Here is a 19,266-nt window from a genome sequence, read left to right as displayed (position 1 = left end):
ATAACTAATGTATAGGTTAAACTATGAAGAATGTGTTGATGGTTTTCTGTGTTCATATGTCCAATGCACCTCTGTACCAAATTTCAGGTCATTAGCTTGTAATACCAGGGCACAGGGGCCCAAAATATACATATTTTGTCTAAAAATGACCAAAAACCCTAAATATCATAAATTCTAAGGTCTCTATCAATAAAGTGAAAAAAACGTCTGGGGGTATTTGCTATTTCTACCACCCTGCCAAATTTCAGCTCATTTGGCCAAAAAATGAAAAAGTAGAATCCAATTGAAGATTTGACAGGAGAAGAAACAAAGGAAAAACAGTATATTGCAATCCCATACTATGTATGGATTGCAATATAACAATATATTGCAATCCCATACTATGTATGGATTGCAATATAACTAGAAAGGCCGATATTTGCTTAGGAGCAAATACAGCATATTGCAATCCATCTTCATCCTTGAAAAAATCCCAAAATTCAACAATTTGAAGTAATGTTTGCTCAAAGGGAAAATGAAGTACTGTGGGCACTTGTCCTAGACACCTTCATGCCGATTTTTAGGTCATTTGGTTTCAATACAAGGGCATAGAAGTCAAAAATATACATTTTTAGACAAAAATGACGGAAAACCCCAAAATAACTAATTTTTGAAGTGATCTATGAAGAAAGTTTCAATGGCGTCCTGTGAGCATATGTTCAATGCACCTCTGCACCAAATTTTAGGTCATTTGGTTTCTATACAAGGGCATAGGAGCAAAAAATATACATTTTTAGTCAAAAATGAACGAAAAACCCCAAAATAACTCATTTTTTAAGTGATCTATGAAGAAAGTGTTAATGGGACCCTGTGCTCATATGTCCAATGCACCTATGTACCAAATTGCAGGTCATTAGGCTTTCATAGAAGGGTATAGGAGCCAAAAATATACATTTTTTGTCAAAAATTGCCGAAAAACCCCAAATAACTCATTTTTGAAGTGATCTATGAAGAAAGTGTTGATGAAGCCCTGTGCTCATATATCCAATACACCTATATACCAAATTTCAGGTCACTTAGCCTTCATACAAGGGCACAGGAGCCAAAAATAGACATTTTTAGTAAAAAATGGCCAAAAAACCCCAAATAAATAATTTTTGAAGTGGCCTATGAAGAAAGTGTTGATGGGTTCCTGTGCTCATATGTCCAATGCACCTCTGTACCAAATTTCAGGTCATTAGGGTTTAATACCAGGGCACATTGACCCAAAATATATATATTTTGTCTAAAAATGACCAAAAACCCTAAATATCATAATTTTCAAGGCCTCTATCAAAAAAGTGAAAAAAACGTCTGGGGGTATTTGCTATCCCTACCTTCATGCCAAATTTCAGCTCATTTGGCCCAAAAATGAAAAAGTAGAATCCATTTGAAGATTTGACAGGAGAAGGAGAAGAGACCAACAAAAAACAATATATTGCAATCCCATACTATGTATGGATTGCAATATAACAATATATTGCAATCCCATACTATGTATGGATTGCAATATAACAATATATTTCACCATACTATGTATGGCTGAAATATAATGATAATGGTGGACGACATTGAAGATTAAAGCTGTCCTCGTTGAGGGGAGGGAGGGAGAAAAAGAAAAGGAGGAGGATGGAAGAAAGGGAGGGAGGGAGTTAGGAAGGAAGAAACTACATATGTAGTGTTTACACTTACATGGCTGCTCCATCACCCAGCTGCCCAGAGAAGTGCCCAAACTGATGCCCACAGTAGCAGTGAGCAGCTGTCTCCGACCCCGGCAGCAGCTTGCTACCAGAGAAGTGCTGAGCGAACTCCGGCCTGGTCAGCTCTGCAGGGGGTAGGTCCAGCAGCTGCAGGGCCTGGGCTGAGAAGGCTACTGTCTGGGGGTTAGTCACAGGTGTGGGGCTCACCTGGGGGAGGCAAGGTGTCTTCAATTTAGAAATGTCTTAGAACTAATAGAAGAATAATCTCCATGCAGATCTACCCGTGCCGTGGCTCAGAACACTCCTTGGCCAGCTAAACTCCTTATGCCACTGGTAGATCTGCCTGGAGATTATCAGAAGAGGGAATACAAGAAACTTCTATCAAGGAGATGAAGAAATATAACTTCTCTTGATCTCTTGGAAAGCATTCAGTCTAATCTTCCTGATGATGAACAAAATAAAACATTAAAAACTTACATTTGTGCATTAGCTAAATTGATTTTATATTCATCATCAAGTCTGTTTCAAAGTATCAGGCTCAAGAGTACAAATCAAATGCCAATCTGGGACAAAGCCTGTAGCATTTCTTTATCTTTAATTTGAATGATCATAAAATGCTATTAGAGTAGAGTAGAGTTCCTTCGGGAAGGTTGGAAACGGCTGATTTCATTTTAGGCCGTTATTGAATGTGAAGGGTCAAACAAAATACGTCGAGCTATAACATTGCAACGTTTGCCATCAAATGACAAATGCGCAGCAAGAATTACGCCCAAGTATTGTACATTGCCCACATGTGTATGACACTGCTGTTTACAAGACTTGTATGATGTTGTAACCTTGTTGGTGTAAAGGTAACAGCATTATACGTTCTCCAAATAGTTTAAACAGTTCTCCCTCACCTTAGAGAAGCAGGCTCCCGGTACCTGCCGCGGGACATTTTCCCCGGAATTGTCGATCGGCAGCGACCGCAGAACCAGGTTGTCAAAATTCAGAGTTTCCAGAGTCGCCATCTCGCCCCTCCCCCTACGGAAAAACTTTCTCTTGGAAGCCTTGAGTCCCGTCTCTGGTGCTGGACCGCTACAGAAATGGCTAACTTGAACAGGGAGGCAAGCTAGAGCTGCTGTTGGCCTTGACGTTGAACATGAAAGATGTTTTTCGACTAAATACTTTGCAAAGCGCAACATCCGACCGGTCACTGGAGTTCAAGGGGTTAGAGGTCAAAAGTTGCGTAATAATAGTAGGGAAAGACCATTATAGCTATCTTCCAATGATAAGAATTTCGTTAAGGCAAAGTATTTGAGCTTTATTTGCGTAATATATCAAATGAAGGAAATGTTATGTACACAAATGATAGTTAAAAAACAAATATGCGAAGATATTATACAAGAAAGGCTGTATAATCATTTCCTTTTAAGGTATTAATGCTCAATCCCTTACCCAGAATGCAGCGTTACCGGAAGTACTTGTAGACGACGTTGTGTAAAACATTTTAGAACCAACTTTCTCACGAAACCGCTGCCGAAAATGCCTCTTAGGACATTGTTAAGGTACAGTCTGCTTATATTTTTCCTTTCAGGCTTTGTGTCTAGTACCATTTCTCAGAATATAGGAATAAGTATCATTTTAAGCGATTGTTTGGGCTGTTTCGGGAAGTTGGAGGTCGATCAGGGGGGAGGGCGACGAAGTTGAACTTTTGAAGACCTTTTGAAAACAATATGTAATTTCCCTCTCTTGTATTGTACAGGTTTCTAGCAAACCATCCGCAGGTTGTTGAGAGGGTAAGTTGATACTATCTTCACAGACCATCTGTACCGTAAGTTATGAAGATTACAAATTGTATCTCTAAATTTGGTATTAACGTTACGTCATATGACCCAAATTCCCGTACTGCATTTTGTAACGTTACATGTAGGAAGGAAGTTTCAATTATATCTTATTTACGTGTAGTATTCTAGTGTATGAATAAACGTACTAACAAAACCTCCCTATATATTTATATGGGATGATGGTGAATGTCATTATGATTATGAATATGTGCTCGCCAAAATTAAAGGTATGACTCTTCGATCTTCCAGATGTCAGATAATGGATTATCTAGTACCTAACACTTCTTAATGCAAGTAATGATAAAATTAAAGTTACTAATGTAATTTTCTGCTGTTTAATCGTAAAACATTGTAAAATGTGTAAATTGACTGATTGAGTCCCACTGTTCCTGACTGTTCTGTAATGGCTTGTACTCTACAGTTATCAGAAACATACGTCATCAGGAGACTAGCACAACTCACAGCTTATGCTATCACCAGAGGAAAGATTAGGAGTAAGTATTTACTTATCTCAGTACAACTTCTTTTCAACCCAACCAAAGCCTTCTGCTAGCCTGGAGTAGGGGTGGGTACCGGTACAGAAAACTCAGGTAGAGCCGTAGAGGTATAGTCCAGGTCCAGAGGTTCAGGTCCCATTCAGAACCTGAAACTGGACTTAATTGTTTTTGAATGGTGGGTGATACTCAAAACAATTGTCCATTTTGATACAAAAAAAAAGTTCATCACATGTACAATGTTGCCATTAAGGTTTTGTCATAACCCTCTGATCATCCAACTATCCTCTCATTTTACAGTGGAGGATGAGGTAGCGAGATTAAGCAAGTCGTCTGAGGGAGCCGTACAGAAGGCATCTTCCTTTAAAAGCACCTTCATGAGAGAGATTCAAGAAGGGATGAAGGAGGCAAACAAGAAGATAAAAGATCAGGAGAAGAACAAATGACACATCTGCAAATGTGAAAGTAGTAATAAAAGTGCTGTTAGTTGTCATTTGTTGAGGAGGTACCAGTATGAATGCCCTTTGGCATAGAACATCTGCATACCATTGTATTTGTAGTGGATACAAACATGTACATGTAACTTCTCATGTATGTCAAAGGCATGTGAATGTCTCATACTAAAACATTTCAGGGAATAGACATGATTAAACAATGGATCGGTAAGGACTTGATAGGCAGAGTCATCAGGTATGCTGTGCTTTGGAATAACAATCTGTACAGGATAATACTGTGCCAGGGCTGTCTCCAGGACCCATCCCTCCGTCCCAGGACAGAAATTTGCTTGTTGGTATGGAAAAAAATATTTCCCCATCTGTCCCAAAATCTGAACTTCATGACATGAAACTGTTGGAAATCTATTTTGATGAGGTTAAAAGGACATGTTCAGCAAGAAAAATATTGGCTCTGAAACAATGAGTGGGATAGAAAAATTTAAAGTTGGAAACAGCCCTGTATTGTACAAAGGGGAATGAAGATTTGTATTTCTAACGGCATGGCGTGTGAAATGGCAAGAAAATTTGTAATACCAGCGTTCTCCATAATGGAGTAGTGGGGAATTATCTCAATCATATTTAAGTGTAAAATACCCAAAGACTGTTGATGCAGTTGTCCAATCTATGTCTGAATGAAATAATGTCATGTGTTTATAGATATGGTGTACAGCAAAGTTTGTGGTCTGTCAATCTGAATAAAATGTTTCAGAACATACATGTATGTATCTATCACAAAAAGTAGTAAACAAAGGAAAAACAGTCCATGATTCAACTTGATCTCTCTTCCTCTCCCTATATATCCATATATTTAAAAAAACTGGATTAAATTAACCAACTATGGATGAACTTGACACACCGATATCTATCTATCTATCTATCTATTTCTCTCTCTCTTTCTGTCTCTGTCTCTCTCTTTTCTCTCTCTCTCTCTCTATATATATATACACCGCTGTGATTTGCTAGTGAATTGTTGCAAAAGCAAAGTATACATCCTGAAAAGACCTGCTAGTCTCCTAGCAGGCTTAAAGGTTTGGCTTTCTTGGCCTATTATTTGCTGTTTTCTGATCGTACACATGTATATCAGTCTCTGATAGTACCCGGTTTTTGAAGGTCCCACGAGATAAATGGGTACACTGATATACATGAACGACTATAAAACACACCATAACCATATATAAGCCAAAAGGCCATATCCGCACATGAAAGTCTGCTTAAGAGTCTATACTCTCCTTTGTTGACGGTACCTAATGTAACAGACATTGTATCAGACATCACAGACTACTCACGAGCAAACACAGAACGTTTTCGCTCCTCTTCGACTGAATCTATCAAGAAGCCTGGCAGGTAAGATTTTGTGTGTGTTTTAGCTTTTATGTTGTGATGTGGAAGGAGCATGTAACGTTAGTTGTCGCAGACATTCACGTAGTCTTGGTGTTTTCTGAATCTGAAATGGTTAGTCGGCGTTATCGACATCCACTATTTGGCAAAACATGCAATCTTTGCGGGTACGTGGCAGCCTGCGTATGTGACGTGGCACCGGGTAAGTACGTGGCAGCTTGCTGTATCACACCGAACAAATTGTCACGCATTCGAACCATTCATGCCTAAGCCACCCCTAACCCTGGTTGTCACATAAAGTTACCGTGCGCGCAGTTGATAACAAAATGTTCTAGTCCGCGAAAATATATATGCCATGTCTAGGTAGGTACCGGTACATCGTACAAAACCGTTTTTTCTTGTTGGACTTTTCCGTAAAAAACGGACCTAAAAATCAGTTGACCGGATTTTGGATCGAAAGAAAATGACCAGATTAAATCGGCAGGGGTTTACACGTTTTGTTGCTTACCGATTGAAAAATACAACAGCGAAGAAGAGTTTATAGTCGTTTCTACCAAGTTTCTACAGTCAAACCTATAGAGTTTACATGTGGATAGTATTTTTTTTTAAACGCCAGTAGGAGTCGGATCTTCTTCTTCGCCGCATGCCGGATACTCCGCCAAATATATTCCTTTGTAGAAAATTGGACCTTTGTTTTGATTATTGCCCAGTCACAAGGTTGAACAACAATCAAGTCCAGGTTCAGGTCCGGACCTGATCCTCTGGAGCTGACCTGTACCTGAGTTTTCTGCACCGATACCCTCCCCTAGCCACGTCAGCTGCTTACAGATCCGGTTCTGTCTCCCTTCGCGCTACACCCAACATCAAAACATGATCGACCCAGCGATCCAGGATCCGTCAACGGCAACTTTTGTTCCTAACTTGGCCAAAATTTCTTATTACTATTCGGCCAGGCCGGAGTCTGGTAGAGACTAGTATAAAGACAACTATGATGCTATGAGAGAGGACCACATAAAAGACGGTTGACATTATCACTTTAGAGGCATATGGGATTTGAAGAAAAAAAAACATAATTGATGGTTGTTAGCTGGCAAACAGCCTCGTCGCCTATAGTAGAATACTGTTTTCGCGTAAAAGAAGTACCAGGATATGATTTTGGCAACGGTCCGAAGTTTCAGGTATCATCTGTGGAAAATCAGGTTTTATACCCTAACTATGAATTGATATGCAAAGGTGAGGACATATCCCAACAGACACTTTAACAAAAGGTAATGGATGCTACTTGAAACGCCTGACCGTTGCCAAAATTATATCCAGTTGCTTGAGTCACTGCTTTTTGGTGTACATTCTTACCTGGATGTCTAACTTTAATCCAAGTTTTCGTTCTAATTTTAGACAACCTTGACTTGCAGTTCTCTGCTAAGAATGGAAAGGAAGCTGAAGCTGACAATCGGCATTTTCCCGTTCTTGGGACTGCTGTTGTTGGCAAATGCAGGTGGGAATATCTTTTGAGTTCAGAAACACTTTTTTAAGTTCCAAAGTTGATTTGCTATCTATGCAATGGGTATATAAAATGCAAGTCTATAATGTGCTAAGTTGAACAATAGCCACAAAGTTTATTGCTTGTAGTACTTAAATAGGCTATAGAGCTTTTTATACTGATCTAGATCGGTGAATCTGGCTAAACGATGGTCCACTGCTGCCAAGTCTCAATAACAGTAACAATAACAACGTTTATTCTATTTTTTCAAACAACTTTACATTTGTTATAAAAAAAGGCAGCAATGGTCTCATGTCTTGAGTGACCATCATCCACATATTGGCCTTGTCATGACATTGCATTGTCATCTAAAGATAACGATGTTATGGAAAATATTTCAATAATTGGCCTAGGGAAGAGACTGGGTACATCTCGATAGACGTTTCTTTCTACACTTTTACTTAAGTTATCTTACCTTAACCTTTAATTAGTTCTCTAACTGAATGTATTACGTCCATGTTGGGCATAGATATGCAATGAAGATCATTTTCATTTATTGTTTGTTAATCCTTTGTCACCTAGGCTATCCCCGGCTTCACTTTTCTGGAAAATTCCTTGCCGACAGCGCCACTCTCAACAACGACCCTGACCAGTTCAACATCGCCGGCCGGTTTAACCCAACCCGGGACCCGGAATGCTACTTAAACTACACCCGCCGTCACTGCAACTGGAACCCGAATGGCAGTAGCGACTTCCGGCTTGTCCACTGTCACGTGACCAAAGTCTGCTACAAGGGTGGGATGTGCTCCAGAGATGACGCTATCGTCGGGAAACGGATCATCGGTGCGTCAGGTTAAAAGTTCGCACATGTCTTTTAGATGCTGTGTGTCACAAGATTGAAATACATTTTGTACAGTCAAATTTGACTGTTGTTGTTTCTTTCCAATCAAATCAGTCATCTGGTGATTGGAATAAAAACACAATATAAATTATCCACATTAGCAAAATAAAGTAAACAGAGATCTAACCCTTGCCTATATGTTATGCAATATGGAATTGAGTTCTACTTTCCTCCCCTTGATGACTATAATTTCTAAATAAATTTCTCCTCTCATTGTTGATTATAATTTCTGAAATTCCAAAGCATCTTTCAACAGGAAGTGACGACGACGTTGCCGGCAAGATGTCGGATCTGGACCCTAACTTCCAGATGTACACCGCACAGCTGTGGGGTCTCGTTGTCGGGGTAGAGGGCGCTTTTCATGGCAATTTCAAGACCAACACCGTCATGGACGTGTGGCAACGATGTAAGGAGAAGAACTGTAGTGGAGACCCTGGAACATCCGGGTATTGGAGCTCCATTCTCACAAATGTGACGTGGATGAAGGACAAAACAGGTTCCGCATTCATCAACCAGCTAAGCCTTTCTAACAGAGTCCTGAACATCAAGTTCACGGTGGATATGATGCAAGAAGACCCCAGGATACCCGATTTCGCCCATGGACGAGTCATCGGCACCATTTCGGCTGTGGATGGAAGTCCGGGATTCCTGCCCGAATTCAACAGAATGATGTGGTGGCAGGGCCCACAGTGGCTCCCACCAGACCTAGACCTGCAGCAGGAATCCATGGATAAGAATACAAGTGACTACTGCAATGCACCATTTTACGTGGATGATGTCAATAAGAAGGTCGTTGTGGACCTCAGCAATAGTTTACCAACGCACCTTAACGGCACGGTCGTTGACCGTGGCAACCTGTTTCTTGTTGTTTTTCGAAATTGGACTTTGGAAAGGATGGCCATGGAATTACGGAACGATTGTAATGCTCTCCTCGAACAATATTGCGTTAATTTAGGACGTATTCCATATACTAACCCGGGATTTTTGTTGAACGACACGGGTATAGCAACTTTTTACTTGAAACCAGTGGCGCGCAGGAATCCACTGATGATCGTGAGAGAAGAGAGGACCACATGCCCGGATTCTCAGCATTGCAAAAGACAATGCACACCCGTCCTTGTCGAGCGTTTGGATGGTCTGTATGTCGGCCCAGCGGAAGATCGCGTTTTCCGAATTCCACAACCCAAAACTGAAAGTCCTCCATCCAAAGCTGAAAGTGAAGACGAGAACTATACGTGCTGGTCCTTGAAAGTATTTGCTGCGCAATTTGGAGAAGCAAAGGCAGGCGTTAGGCTAACGGTTCAACGTCACAATAGAACCAATACGAGCGAACCCGCAGATGCAATAAAGATTGCCAATGCTAGTGATTGCAAGGGATATGCCAAAAGTACGACTAACTTGTACGGTTTGGGCGCCCTCTATTTTAAAACAAAGAAAGGAGGACTTGATCGTAGCCGTCTACCGTGGTATAGAAAGCACTTATTTGGCCAGGTGTTCATCTACAACGTAACCTTGGTCAATGACAACTCATTTCCTCCCGACCTCCTAACATCGACACATCTATACTCTAAGCTTCCTAAGAAAAATAAGTACACTTGGCACGAAGATATATACCCGCTTTTCAAACTGTACCAGAACCTTTACCCTGTGATGAACCCACTATTCAATTTGACATCCCAAGAAAGCGTAACCAACGTTTCAAAATGGCTGCGTTACGCTATCAGCCTGCCTATAGAGGATCCGAACCACATGCCTGTGACTCGTGACCTTTCCCCAGCAAAGAGAGACATGATCTTGGAGTGGCTTGAATCAAGCAAGGAGACCCTTGGCACTCCTCTGGACGTCCACAGCAAACTGGAAGAGCTGAAGTCAAATCTCAGTATAGCTCTTCAGCTCGAGTGGGCGACGATCCCTCCCTACCTGAGCGCCTACTACAGCATCAAGGACGGCTTCAACACGGAAATCGCATGGCTTCTGAAAACTATCGTTATAGAGGAGATGACACACATGTCGATGGTGGCTAATATCCTTAATTTTCTCGGAGAGGCACCGAACTTAACTGACCCAAAGCTGATGCCTGCGTATCCAGGGAAGCTTCCTGGAAACGTCATGCCGGATCTAAACGTTTCATTGACCAACTTCTCTCTAAAAGTTACCCACGATGTTTTCATGTTAATAGAGCTCCCGGAGTGCCAAGGGGATCTTCTGAAAGTGCACAAGATACTACAGGGTATTCCACTTCGATCAGTACCTCTTCCTGATGCTCCACGGCAATGTCAGAACAGCTATTTGACTTGCGATCCACTATGCGCCAATATAACCGCAAAGTGCGACGAAGCAAACTTTAATAGCTCCACAATCGGTGCCGTCTATATCCATAAAATCTTATGCCCTATGGTCAAACTATACGGCTCAAACCCAGAAGTCTTTAGACCAAGAAGCGAAAACCTGAAGAAACAGGTGCCCATACCGTTTTGCGTCCTTGACATATGCTCAGCAATAGAGGGAATAAAGTTGATTGTTGGCGAGGGCGAGGGCAGTGATGCATGCAATCCATTCTTCGATCAAAATCATGAGCTCAGCCACTATTACAAGTTTATGGAGATATGGAAGGGCCGACAACTGAAGAACAAGACTGGTGATACTGGAGATGACAGTGCCCAACAAACCTGCTCCAATGGAGGCTGCGACGAGAGCACAGGAGAGCAGTCCTCCGATGCGGACATTTTCGACCCATGTGGTAACGTTACCCATTGTCCCCAAAAGTACAGTTTCAGTGGTCCAGAAATACCCTTCAATGAAGAAGGAGTGTGGCCGACCATCGAGAATCCCAAAACCACGGATTATCCAGCAGGATCTAGAGTTCGGATCCTGTCCGACAGCTTCAACAAGAAGTACACCAACATGATGGTCTGCCTGCACGAGACTTACAACGGCAATCCGGAGATGTTCAATCAGTGTTACGCACTGATGACGTCTCTGACCGTCGACGCAAAAAGACTCGTTCAGATGCCCATAAATGCTAAAGCACCTGACGGGCTACATGGAGCCCCAACATTTGAGTGGTACCCTCCAGCCGGAAACAATTAAGCATCGAGCTACTAATCTCCAAGCAGATGCATAAAGGCAACATCACAATGTTTCTGAAGCTCCCGATTTCTGGAATAGCGAGGCCAAAGGCTCGTTGCCCCGGAAACCGGAAGCCTGAGAGAAACATTATGATGTTCCTTCTCTACATCTTTTTATGAGATTACAAAGCAACCGCGAGTTTTTTCGACGTCGAATGGAAAACGTCTTGTTTAACCATGACTTACGTTTGTCCGACGTGCACATGACATAGTGTGCCCGTATACGAATCCGCCAAACTGCGAAATAATTTCAACATACACACATACATACATACATACATACATACATACATACATACTAAGTCAGTACTCTATCGAGTTGAAGCATTAACAAATTTCCGCTTCCAGTGCGATCATTACAGTTAGGTCCTTATCACATAGTCCAGTCTCTGATTCCATGAAGTTCTTTAAGGACACACACACACACACACACACGCACACACACACACACACACACACACACACACACACACACACATGCACATTTTATAAAGTGTAGTAGTGCTGCTCAGCAAGCCACATATTCATCATATACATGTACCAAATTGGCTCTTTACTTAAATATTCCTTTTTGCCAAGAATGTAATGTTTTCGGTCCATTCATTTGTGGACGAGAGGGTGTGTGTGTATATAGCCTGAGTGTCATCCTAGTTGATTTTAATATGAGAGAAGTATGGGTATCGCGGTAAGCTAACTAGGACGACACTGATCAGGAGAGGGTGTAGAGCTTAACTCAAGTTGCGGATGGATCTTAATGATGTCTGATATGATAAATTGTTATTTTGGTGTTTGGTGTGATTTGGGATGGAAGTACCATAAGTTTTATGTTTCACTGTGTAACGTACAACTCTAGAAGAGTGCATGGATCTTTAAGTTATTTGGTAGGTGGATAGGGGTCAATAAACAGGTGACAAATAACGCAGAGTCTAATAAATGGCAAGTGTTGTAGTAGATTTGGTAAGAAGTCCACAAGTATTGCTTGAGTTTTATATACATAACCACTGGCTTGTTTAGACGAGAAGGAGTTCAGAAATGTATTACGGAAATGTAGAGTCTAATAATTATATTTCAGCCATACCATAGGTATGGTGAAATATATCGTATTCGTAATGTTTCTTCTTTCTTTTTCTTTCTCCTGTCAAATCTTTTAAGCACACTATCTCAGTCGTTCCTGAACAGAATGACTTGAAATTTGGCACAAGGGTAGAGTGGGCCAATACCCAATGCTTTCTTCTAATTTTTTTCATATCTGCCTCTTATATTATTATTGAGGTTTGAAGGTTATTCTTTTTACCAAAACGGTATATTTGGCCCCTTGTAGTGATTCCAGTCATGTACGATAATACAATGTAAATGTCCTTACCAACCGTTGGTACAGAGGAGCAGTCGCCACAAGCACAGGCGTGTTCAGCGACTCAAACTTTCCATACAGCTTTGCGCTGTTAAATTTACATACCTTAGCCGACCTTCATTAACGTATATACTGAACCCATGACTTGACCATCACGTTTAAGGAGAAGTGTTTTTATTCAACACACGGCTACAAAGCACAAAGTGTCGGTAGTTGCAACTTTGTCTAATTTTCTGAAACGGTACACCTTGGGTCTTTGTGTACTAAGTTTCTTTGTTAGTACACTGACTCATAACCCACACGTGGTACTCCAGTACGTCTGCCTATATCGTGCACAGAAACTGATATGTCAAACAAAGAATTTAGCAAGACACAAGTATAAATCTCACCAAACGTTCAAGTCTAAACGTATCGTGACACCGTAACGTAAACGTATCGGAACATAGAATAACAGGTCTCATCCAAGAGTAACATGTAGTACCACGTCTGACCGCCACGAGGCGATTTTACAAAGCGACCGTTGAACTGCAGTCTAAAAGTTCTCTTTAAGAATTTGACAACCATGAGTGTACAGATCACACATGAGTTTGAATACATGAGAAAATTACTGTGTCAACTTCAACAATTCAGTGTCTAAGCACAAGACAAACAATTACAGCAACATGCAAGTCGAATATATCAAATGAAAAAAAGAAACAAGCAAGAAAGCTATTTTCCCCAAGCGTCTGTGACAAAACGGTAATAGCGTATAAAACTACAGAAATGCAACACCAGTAACAAGGTCATGAAACGCTTGTTAAATTCTCATTGCCACTACAGGAACCCTTTGATAAGAATGTATATAACTTGTGCATTCTGTTGTTGTGGGTCGTTATAACCGAAATAATAAGAAATCGATTCAAATACAATCATCTCTCTCCATAATCATACCGATGATATTCTAGGCCATACCACATGCACTCCAACACAAACTTAGAGATTGTTACTCCTGCTCTCCTGCTTGGCCACTTTTCTCGGCCGTGGGGCGAACAGCACGTGACGCTGTAGGTTCTTCCAGCGGCGTTTCCCGACGGATTTTGTAGGCTTCATGTTGTTCTTTGCAATGTACGTCCGCAGGAACGCTCGAACGCCGGTGGCTCCTCGCTGTCCATGGAGAGAAAATATTTCAATGGTCTCAAAGGAAATTCTCTAAAGAGATGCTAATAGAGGTTCTCTTACGCTAGATTATACCTCCCTCACATTAGGCGAAACTCGATCGGACGACGAGTCTTCGAGCTCTAAATTACGAGGAGGCATAACCCTGACGGGAAAGGGGGAACTCTGCCATTTCTTCGTCGGCATCAGGGTCATGCCTCATCGTATTTTAGAGCTCGCAGACTCGTCGTCCGATCGATTTTCGCCTAATGTGAGGGGGGTATAGGACATGTAGGCAGTACGATAACTAAGCATGCTATGTTGAGACGAAAATGCTGCCTGGAAAAACAGCGTTTGCAAGCAAATACATAAAGTCTAACTTCACACGGTCTAACCTTAAAATAATACAGATTCTTACTCAAACAGAGTCATATATATATATATATGGTGACCACCCACTCGCTACATAATGAAATCGAACATCACAGGGTGTCTCCTAAACCTCCCATGGCCACGGTAACAACTTTCTGGTCCAGGTCTCTGACGTAATTTGTTTCGAACGCAAGAAAGACGTAGAAATTGACCAAAATATTATGTTTCCCTTCCGTAAGGGTAAGAAAAATAATGAAGTATTGCTAAGTTTACCTGGAAGAGAAACATTTTATCCTCGTCCTCCAGTTGAAAGTCTGTTGTCATCACGTAGTCACTGTCCACTCCAATGGTCCTCTCTATGTCGTCAACCTGAGACAAAGTTAACTTGAAAGTTCATCTGTGTTGGTAGAAGTCATTCTTGAAATGTTTGAACTGTAATTTCCAACACAAAAATTGGACTCACCCAAATTTTCGACTGCACAGCCCCTGTATTTGTCAAGGAATGAGCTTATGATCCACTGCCCACTGAGTCACGTGTTCTATCTGCATAACGTGACGACACGACAGCAGTGGATTGTTCATTCCTTGACAAAGACTGATGCTGTGCGGTCGAAAATTTGGGTGAGTACAATGTTTGTGTCGAAAATTACAGTTCAACTATTTCAAGAACTGAGAAACTGAGACAAAGTTAACCATGGATTTCAGTCAGTTGGACGACAGGGAAAGATGGATATCATATAGCAGGGCTTGAAATACTTTTTCTGCATACCTACACTGGTGCAGCTAACATTGAAAATTACCTGCACCAGACAAACTTTACCTGCACCACTCTGAATTCAGGAAGTATGGATCACACTAGAAATGCTCAGGAACCTTTGCTATATTTTCCTGTCTACTTTCTAGGTGGTAACATTCAATGCAGCTTATATATACACACCTATATCATATGACATTTATGTATAAAACCCAGTATATGGACCAGTGCAGGTTAGGTGCAGGTAGACACCAGAAATACCTGCACAGCTCCGATTTTACCTGCACTAACGTGCATATGCAGATGGTATTTCGAGCCCTGTATAGTCATTGTTCGCTGGAATGCAATACAGTAGTTACCACGTGACCATGCATGTATATTGCCAATGTGTGTATTCAAAACTCGTTCATGACTAAACGACCAATTGACTGTTCATAGTAGTCGTGAGTCTAAGGTGGAAGAGAGTCACTTTTGTGTATCCGGAGAAAAAGCTAAGTACGTCTCGATAGATTGTGATGATATTTGATACGTGTGTAGTGTTGAAGACCTGGAGTTCAGGGTTGACTTAAGTCCTCCAGGCGGCTGACCTTGGTAGTGCAGCAGAACGTCCGGTTTTTGTATCTTTTATCACGGAAATGCTGCGGTCTGGTTATTAGAAATTTCAAAAGATTATCCAACATTATCATTGATTGTAATTATAAGGGAACAACAACACACAATGCTTTATGTTACAATTTTAAGACTTTATATCCGTGCACAAAATAAAGCGCTTACCAACAAGCTTTAGATCAGTCCTCTGATCCTTCTCAAGTTGAAATGACCCAAAACCTAAGTCACACATCCGGAACGGAAGTGTGACGTCAGCAAAGGGTCAAAGGTGCATGCTTGGCAGTCGGTATCAGCCCGATATTTTGTGCAAGGATACTAAGTCTTAACATTTTAACATAATGTTGACTACCGTCACAGATGAACTTACATTCAAGAACGCACAATGCTGAATGTTTGCATCCATCCATGCATCAACCCAAAACATATTCAAAGCAAACGCTACTTACAATGTTCGTTCGTATGGTTTGTATTCCAAGGATTCTAGACTGTTAATAGAGGAAGTTTATTTGCAAGCTCGTACCCGAGGGCTAATTGCAAGTACATGGTATATACATAGTAGATATACAAGTGACAATGGGCAGTTATGAACAATATTCTACTTTAATACTAGTGTTGGCTATTTCTAAACAGGTTGGGTTTGACTTCTTTCTTTGGAAGCGGAGGGAGACGAAAAGCCCCACCTTTTCTAAAATGTTTCGGTTCTGCGAAGTGGATTTCTGTTCTTCTGTCAATGTGGGGAAGTTGGGATAAGTCTTTGTGGCTTCTCTAAACAGAGTGATTCTTTCGGTTGGGTTGAATGGAAATAAAATATGTTTCGTTAATTGCCTAGGTTTCTCTGCGCACCTTTTTGTACACTTTCTTCCCGAGAACTCCGAGGAGACTCATGTACTTCATGGTGTAGTCCGTCAGACTGGAGACGTGCTGCCTCTTCTCCTCCATACTCCGGGTCAGCCAGCTGAAACCTCTGTTGGTGAAGAACCCATGAACCTCCTGGAATGTCAGCTTTATAGAAGAATCAAACATTTAAGTTAATAAGAAAATGCTGGCAAGCTTGTGTCTTCAACCAGACACACCTCGAAACTAGGAGATTGCAAACATTGGTTGAAGCTGTCAAAAAAGCTGTCAAAACCAAGATTTCCTTGTTCTTCTGCGTTACTTGAAATGTATATGGAACGTATACTTATATTTCTTAATCATAAAGAGATAAGACAAGAGTAGCGAGATAGATTAATCTCCAAGTAGATGCTACGGTGACGTAAGTTAGCAGCAAAGCTGGCCAAATGAGTGTAGGATATGGGGTAAAAGTTACCTAAGTATGACGTCTCTGGTTGAAAATAAACAAGAATAAACATAATAAAGCATGTAAACAAAGTATGCAAAATCCATGGTGAATGTCACATACCTCTCCATCATTGTTGGCGTCCATTTGATCGAAGAGTTGGTCTACGGAGTATGTCTTCCCAAAGAGCTTCTCCTTTTCTTTGTCAGTCAGAGAGTTGTTTCCTGCCTGTGGGCAGAAAATATGTTTGACATGACACACATGACGAAACATCTCTCCATTCACACTGCGCGATCATAGGTCGTCCGATATCACGTACTTACCAACGAACTAACACCATATAAGGCTTAGGTCACAATTGGAAAAAGGGGACTCTGCTGGACAGTTCACGGGCTGTTTTGGGGCACTTTCGGGGGTGAACCCTGTGCCATTACAACCACTGTAATTCTTTCTTTTCTTTGCTCTAGCTTGATAATGATATCTTGATATTCAAGCGTATATCAAAGGCATTCAAGAATATTTTCAGACTACTGTTACATGTTCATGAAAGCTATGGGACATCCCAATCTTCACAGATACCTCTGCTAAAGCCCTGTGTAGTTCCTCCCTACTGACAGTTGAGGTGTGGTCTTTGTTCTGGGCCTTCAGAATTGTAAGAAACTTGTCGATGAGGCCCCGGATTTTCTTCCTGTTCTCCATGGCCTCGACTGTCTCAACGGTCCTCTTGTCTTGGTACTCCCTGTATACATTGGCAAATTTTGTATTGAAATTTACTTCCGTATTGGTCTTTATACTTAAGATTTCATAGATAGATAGATAGATAGATAGATGGTTTGTTACGCAACAATTACATCAGTGACAATGTATGGCAATGTATATACAACAAAAGGTACAGTCTAATACTACACATATACGGTATAACAATTTCAGTTACTACAATACTAGTGGAATCTACGGTAGGTAATAAAGGGAACTATAACATACATCAGATTGAATATTTCTATGCTACTAGCGACATAATATCTGTCGAAAGTTATTTATGAATGGTACAGTTTCTTTTTGCATGGCGTGATAAATGTATTAACCTACGTGGATAGAAAAAAAAGAGACAAGAGTTTCTTTCTGTGTATTCTTGTATAGTGAAATGAGTTGGCTGACCTGGCTGCCCGGGTGTCAGGCCTCTTTTTCTTATACAGTCTTTCTTCCTGCGTCAGACGATCAATGAGAACTTGCTGGTGCTCTTCAATGTCGTTATCGGAATACTGGAGAAGAGACATTGTATATTACAAGAAAGTACCAAAATCATGAATACCGTTTTAGGGCTCCCTTGGAAATCAGTTACTTGAGTTAACTGAAGGGACTACCCTAAAGATCAATAAATAAATAAAAATAAATAAATACAGACCATTTAGTTGTTATGTACACTCCGTCAGCCAACAAGCATCCATGTCGTTCTTTGTAAGTGACGCAGACAAGTCTAATGTGAATAAGCACATTTATGGTTCCGAGTACGTATGTGCAGCGACAAGAATTGTGGGTAATATGTCAAAGTTTAAGGCCCCTGAGACATAACCAAAGCACGTCCGGACTTTGGTATGCAAATCTAGACAATGGTGGAGACAGGAGCTGTTCAAGTCAGGCTCCTTCACCTTTGACATATTACCCATAAATCCTCTCGCTGCACCTGCGTACCAGGAACCATTCGTGTGGTGATACCCCTGTCACATTATCCACATTCTTCGGGCGTATCGACTTTCTATTATCACGAAAGAGAAGAGCTGTCTAAAGAGACCATCAAATTCCACCCAAACTTCCTCACATTCACTGACAAAAAGAAAACATTTCTCCTTCTAACATCACAAAACCCATACATAATAGAAAAGGTGGGATCTTTCGTCTTCCACTGTCTTCGAAAAAGGAGTCGAACCCAATAACCTAGGATCTAGAGTTAGCTTTTACTAGCTGTAGACTAGAGTAGACACTTGTGGTATTGTTTTTTAAACCTTTTTTTACACTGTTTGTAACTTTTATGTTACCTGCAATTATCCTATGGGCAAGAATTTGCAATAAACGTTATTATATTATTGACTCTTACCAACAGGAGTCCGATCGTTTTCGGGTTGACGGGCTCGAAGCGGTTAGAACGGTGGAAGCTCCTACTGAGGTGGGCAAGGTCATCAAGTCTATGGAAGAACGAGTCGTCTTCCCCCATGGAGAGCCACCAACCTAGACAACAAACAGATTCACAGGACCCGTGAATAGTTTCATCAGGTTAGTAAGTCGCTGAATAAAGAAAGTTTTTTTACACAGCCAATGCTTTATTCACACCGACGTTTCGGTGACCGTCTGTAACCTTCTTCTGTCTGTTCCTTAAACTTAATGGGGTTT

The 19,266-nt window shown here is 41.1% G+C and overlaps 3 protein-coding genes across 4 annotated transcripts in view; 1 reads left to right on the top strand and 2 right to left on the bottom strand.

Moving 5' to 3' along the window:
- Window positions 1-2,950, bottom strand: part of LOC118403233 (protein adenylyltransferase SelO, mitochondrial-like) — an 18,273-nt gene extending 15,323 nt beyond the window's left edge. Inside the window, exons 1-2 of the mRNA XM_035801834.1 lie at window positions 2,618-2,950; window positions 1,711-1,925 (exon numbers count right to left, since the gene is read on the bottom strand). Coding sequence (XP_035657727.1) covers window positions 1,711-1,925; window positions 2,618-2,902 — 500 coding nt within the window. The 5' untranslated portion in view covers window positions 2,903-2,950. The remainder of the gene's footprint in view (window positions 1-1,710; window positions 1,926-2,617) is intronic.
- A 242-nt stretch (window positions 2,951-3,192) lies between these two features.
- Window positions 3,193-5,247, top strand: LOC118403234 (protein NCBP2AS2-like). The gene is made up of 4 exons (XM_035801835.1): window positions 3,193-3,265; window positions 3,463-3,496; window positions 3,966-4,038; window positions 4,339-5,247. Exons 1-4 carry the CDS (start codon window positions 3,243-3,245, stop codon window positions 4,482-4,484), a joined length of 276 nt encoding a protein of 91 aa, XP_035657728.1. The 5' UTR covers window positions 3,193-3,242; the 3' UTR covers window positions 4,485-5,247.
- A 7,640-nt stretch (window positions 5,248-12,887) lies between these two features.
- Window positions 12,888-19,266, bottom strand: part of LOC118403756 — a 16,960-nt gene continuing 10,581 nt past the window's right edge. For both annotated transcript variants that reach the window (XM_035802552.1, XM_035802553.1), the window contains exons 7-13: window positions 18,974-19,104; window positions 18,037-18,140; window positions 17,458-17,617; window positions 17,002-17,106; window positions 16,443-16,601; window positions 14,510-14,605; window positions 12,888-13,873 (exon numbers count right to left, since the gene is read on the bottom strand). In XM_035802552.1, coding sequence (XP_035658445.1) covers window positions 13,703-13,873; window positions 14,510-14,605; window positions 16,443-16,601; window positions 17,002-17,106; window positions 17,458-17,617; window positions 18,037-18,140; window positions 18,974-19,104 — 926 coding nt within the window. In that variant the 3' untranslated portion in view covers window positions 12,888-13,702. The remainder of the gene's footprint in view (window positions 13,874-14,509; window positions 14,606-16,442; window positions 16,602-17,001; window positions 17,107-17,457; window positions 17,618-18,036; window positions 18,141-18,973; window positions 19,105-19,266) is intronic.

Source organism: Branchiostoma floridae, chromosome 16 (genome assembly GCF_000003815.2).
Source record: "Branchiostoma floridae strain S238N-H82 chromosome 16, Bfl_VNyyK, whole genome shotgun sequence".
Taxonomy (NCBI): Eukaryota; Metazoa; Chordata; class Leptocardii; order Amphioxiformes; family Branchiostomatidae; genus Branchiostoma; species Branchiostoma floridae.
This window is presented reverse-complemented; position numbering and strand designations above follow the sequence as displayed.